Here is a 5166-nt window from a genome sequence, read left to right on the forward strand (position 1 = left end):
CAGAGAGAATTATCACCTTCACTGTGGTGTATTAGAGGCTACAGCTTAGTGTTTTTCATATCCACTCAGTAATTTCCTCTATTTCTGACAGTGTTGTGTCTCAGCATCCCACAAGCCTGTTCAGATCCCTTATGAAAAAGTTTAATTATATGTTTTGATGAATTTTGACTTTCCATTATTAAGATAATAATCTTTTACAGAAAATATGACCAGAGTATACAGAAGCAGCTCTTCTTTCAGTATGAGGAGAGGGCAAAGATCACTGCTCTAAATTAAGACTCCTGAATTCCTAAAGTTTAAGAACACAGTCCATAAAATGATATAGTTGAAAAAAAAGGGGACACACACACACAAAGAACTGAACGTTTATTTTATTTGATGTATCTAACCCTAGGATTTCTCAGAACACTGCCTGAGATTCCTAAATGGGAGAACTCAGATGTGAATCTCAAATGGCTGGTTCCTGGCCAGTTTATTCAGCTACTTAGCTGCTGCCAGAATTTAAATATAGTAAATTATTTATATTAATGAGAAAATAATTTCAGTCATTAATTGCAGTTCTTTCATGCTCCTCCTCCCTAAAATTACTGAGCTGTGCCTCCCTCTGAGGAGAAAAATCCACACCCAACCACAATAGGAGAAAAGTTTTAAGACACGACTGAAATTGGCCATCATATAAAAACAGATAAACATGGGACCACCTGATTTTATTTTAGAACTTTTGATTAGTGAAAATTGAGAAAGTGACTTCAGCACACTTCATAAAATAAACTAACATCCCCTGCAGATCCTGAATTTCAGTCATTTCTACTAGACAGCATTCTCTTCATTCCATAGTATGCCAAACAAGAGCCAGGCTTCCAGTTCAACACCCACCATGATTACAATTTTCAAGCTTTGTTGTAAAACTTCAGAGACACCTCAAAGGTGAAAAGACAAACAAAACAATCTTGCCAAAGGAGCAGTCTAGAACAAATCCCCATGCTGTGCCCTTCCATATTAACAACAAAAACAACCCACAGGAAGCCCCAACACAGAGATGCACTCAAATCAAACTGCTATTTTAACTTTGTTCTCCTTCCAGCACAGTTCACAGCAGTTGTGGCTTCTACCACTTGACTGGGCTTTGTCCTTGTGACTGTTCTGTCTTCACATAAGTGTCATAGAGTTCCCTCAGATGCAACAGCAGCTCTTCCAAGTTCTCTCCTGTCAGCGCAGACACTGCGATGACCCTCTCAGCTGCCTGCTCCCTTAGGAGTGCCAGATTGATCCTGGACTGAGCAAGGTCAACCTTATTCCCAACCACAACACAAGGCCTCTCAGACAAGCCTTTTTCATATGCTTCCAGCTCATATTTCAAGTCTTGCAGCTGGCTCCAGGGCTGAGGCACAGAGAGATCCAGCACGTACAAGAGGAAGCGGCAGCGCTCGATGTGCTTCAGGAAGGCCATCCCCAGCCCACGGTTCTGGTGAGCACCTTTGATTAGGCCAGGAATGTCAGCAACTACAAAGAGAAATTTCACAGTGAATCTAGTAGAACCAATAAAAAAACCCCCAAAAATCCCCCCCAGTCTTTTACTGGCCAGTGACAGTACTTTCAGAATTATATCTCAGTGCCTCAATATTAAAGCACAACTCATGCTAAGTTTGCTGCTGTTATCTTTTAAAACATTTAAATTTAGATTACTCTAGTGCAGACAGAATACAGACTGACAGTTTGGCACGAAGGGTACCTACAAGAGAAGGTGAAATGGGCTTTCAGTAGAGTTTTCTTTGAAGTTCTTTAGAACTAGCAAGAACACTAGAGAACTCCCAAATCTATTTCTGCAGCATTTTAAAGCATTTACAAAGGTTACACAAATTGTTCTCAAGGTACACACAACAAACTTCAAATTCTTACCTGCCACTTGTTCGTAGTCCTGATAGTGGACAATGCCAACGTGGGGGTTTAGGGTTGTGAATGGGTAGGCAGCCACAGCTGGCTTTGCCCGGGAGATGGCTCTCAAAAGTGAGGATTTGCCAGCATTGGGAAAGCCCACCTGGAATACAAACACACAAATTTCTCAGTCTTTAACAAATCTGCAAAATTCTGCTAGACCAGACAGTTATTCTGCAGTTGTTGGACTACATCAAGAACATTTTGCAGCAAAGCGTAACTTTCACAGGTTTGCCAGCTGGTGTTAGAATATCTCCATACTCAAATACAAAAATAGCTTCAGCTCAAAGTTGAACATTTTTAATTTCAGAGGATGATAAACCTGTCACTAACAAAGTCAAATGTTTAAGATCTGCAAAAAGAGAAATACAGGGATGAAACAGATGATTTGAACTTTATCATTTAGGGGAAAAAACCCCCAAACCAAGAAAACAAACCAATTTAAAAGAATTCTCTATACTGTAGTGTTCATTTGCAGAACCAGCAGACAAAGCTGCTGTACATCATCAGAAACCACTGATGAATCTTGTTTCTCTATGTATAGAATGGATTTTAGCAGAAGTAGGACAACACTAAGTAGCATGAGAGTGACAGCTCTGTGAATGACTTTGGACACCCTTCTACCAAGTAACAGCAAGAAAGCATCGAGCTGTGTCTCCAAACAAGCAAGCCAGGGGCTAAGAAAATGTTCTCTCACATTATTTCTTCAGTCAGTCAAGTGGAAGCTGAACCAACAGAAACTCACCAGTCCTGCATGAGCTGTTGTCTTGAGCTCCAGATGAAGGACCCTCTCCTGACCTGGCTCTCCTGGAGTGAATAATTTCGGAGCGCGGTTTTCGTTGGAGAGAAAGAAGCGATTCCCTCTCCCTCCAGCTCCTCCGTGAGCTGCAATGTACTCTTCTCCATGCTGGGTGAGGTCAGCCACAACCTCACCATCCTCCTTCACCAAAGTACCAACAGGGACCTCAAAGGGAAGAGGTGCAAGCATTACACCGAAGCTGAAAGCAGCAGATCCTCCACCAGCTGATTTCAGATTTGCTGAAAATCACTCCTGCATTTTCTCAAGGTGAGGAGCCCAAAAAGAGAATTGTCTTTCATGAAACTCACTTTCTGAACTCAAACAGCACTGTCAGACATTTACCCTCCATCACACATGAGATTTGCACACAATAAGGTTCTCCAGCTTGAAAATCAGCCATGTACCAAGCTAGCACCCAGCACTCACTGACTTACTTTGACATACATGTGTGCACCATTAGCTCCATAACAGTTTTTGCTTCCTCCTCTCTCTCCATGAAAACCCTGGTAGAAGCGGAACACTGAAGAAAGTGATTTCATTTGCTGGTCAGCTGAAAAGCAAAAGGCACACATTTTGAACAAATTGCTTTAGTAAAACAGGCACAGAAAAGACAACTCTTGACTGTTCTTTCTCTTTTTGAATATTGCATGAGTGTGTATCCTATTCACTATTTATTGTCCCTATTTTTTATTTACTGTCTCAACAATAACATATCAGGGAAGACTAACGTCAATCTAAGTTGTGATGAAGTTTAACTGTCTGTACTTAGCTGCTTAGGTTTATTAATGTGGTCATTCCAAACCAAAATTAATTTGCTAGATTAGGTTTTACAGCAGGGTGGTGGTAGAAGCAGCTTTATCCATCCTAAGAGGAAAATTTAATCAGATCTTAACACCATTCAGGCACCACTTACTAAAGTATCTGCAAAATACCTCAATTTTCAAAATTCTTTCTAAGGCTGTCAGTGTCATTTATGTCCTCCTTACCACAGCCCAGGAAAAAACATCAAAAGCGAAGACACCTCATACAGAAATAACCATTTTAACCTTTTTGCCATTTACCATTTCTCTACCATCCATGCAGGGCTGTTTTTGCTGGGGTGGGGTGTTAAGCAAGAAAACAACAGCACAAAACAGAAGAGATTTGGTGAGGTTTACCTTTAAAAATGACATGACCCCCATCACCTCCATTCCCACCATCAGGACCTCCAAACACTTTTCTGGGCTCACTGTGGAAGGAATGGCCCCCATCTCCTCCTTGTCCTCCAACCACGCGCACTTTCCGCTGATCCACGAAATAACGTGTCTGCAACAAGGGTGGGGGTTGCTACCTTTAAATACAATTTATCAGACTCATCTTCCAAGAAGTTTTAGTTATTAGCCAGACCTATTATTTTTAGCCATGATGAATTTCATTCAACAGTTAAAAAAAAAAAAAGAAATCAGAACTCTTGAACCAGAACTCTGCTGGCATTCACAGATCAACTAAATGCAGTGTACTGAGTGTAATAATAAAGAAAATCAGATCTCATCTTTCAAGTGCTTTTAAGAACTTTTTAAAAAGCAAATGCCTAAGGCTATGCTATGTTGATATAACTTTATCTATCTCCAGAAAAGGGGCTGAAATTCCCAAGGGAAAATATTAGGGAAGTACATTCACTGACAGGTGGAATTGTTTACACAGAGGGATGAAAAGAGAAAGCATGACTGTGATCATGGTAACTTTCTAATTCTGTCAGTTACTAAGGGACTCCACAATGAGAATGGGCTTTAAGGGTCACTTTAAATAAACGGCACAAATAGTACGTGAGGGAGAAAAAGTCTTATTGGTGTTATGATACCAAAGATAAGCAATTGAAAAAAACCCCTCCTCTCACCTGAACTTTCAATAAGCAAATTTATACTACTACTAAAAAGCCTCTTTTAGAAAGTATTTGGCACCACCACACGGCGAAAGAGGAAACTATGGTTTTTAATGGGGAGTGATTTATGGATCATTAGAAAATAAGATTTTTCAGAGACGTGTAAATATAAAAATAAGATGGAGAATAAATTCTAGGACCCTGAAGTTTCTCTGACATAAAGTGATGCTTGTTTGGCAGCTGACTACACCGCAAGACTAAAAAACCAGTGAGAAACAAAACAATATTTTAGATTTAAAGCTAAAACACCATTTTAGAGCTTTAGCTTTAAAAATCTTTTTACTTTCTAGACTTATGGATGCTTCCCGCCCAAAGAGGCCAAAGGGGAAGAGGAGCGCTACTACGATCAATGTGAGCACGGAGAATATCGCGGGGCAGACTCATTTTCTCACTATTCTGGAAGTCAATTATATTTTAGCCAGTATTTCCTCACTCCAGCAGGACCAGCGGCGGGAGGCACCCCGAACCCACGGAGAGCCCAGCACTCACCAGCTGCCGCTCGGAAATGGCT

At 40.7% G+C, this 5166-nt stretch overlaps 1 protein-coding gene across 1 annotated transcript in view; it reads right to left on the minus strand.

Annotated features, from left to right (window-relative positions):
• Positions 1 to 349: 349 nt before the first annotated feature.
• Positions 350 to 5166, minus strand: part of MTG2 (mitochondrial ribosome associated GTPase 2) — a 5237-nt gene continuing 420 nt past the window's right edge. Inside the window, exons 2-7 of the mRNA XM_005423655.2 lie at positions 5145 to 5164; positions 3892 to 4039; positions 3169 to 3284; positions 2681 to 2899; positions 1900 to 2038; positions 350 to 1503 (exon numbers count right to left, since the gene is read on the minus strand). Coding sequence (XP_005423712.1) covers positions 1109 to 1503; positions 1900 to 2038; positions 2681 to 2899; positions 3169 to 3284; positions 3892 to 4039; positions 5145 to 5164 — 1037 coding nt within the window. The 3' untranslated portion in view covers positions 350 to 1108. The remainder of the gene's footprint in view (positions 1504 to 1899; positions 2039 to 2680; positions 2900 to 3168; positions 3285 to 3891; positions 4040 to 5144; positions 5165 to 5166) is intronic.

This window comes from Geospiza fortis, unplaced genomic scaffold (assembly GCF_000277835.1).
Source record: "Geospiza fortis unplaced genomic scaffold, GeoFor_1.0 scaffold361, whole genome shotgun sequence".
NCBI lineage: Eukaryota > Metazoa > Chordata > Aves > Passeriformes > Thraupidae > Geospiza > Geospiza fortis.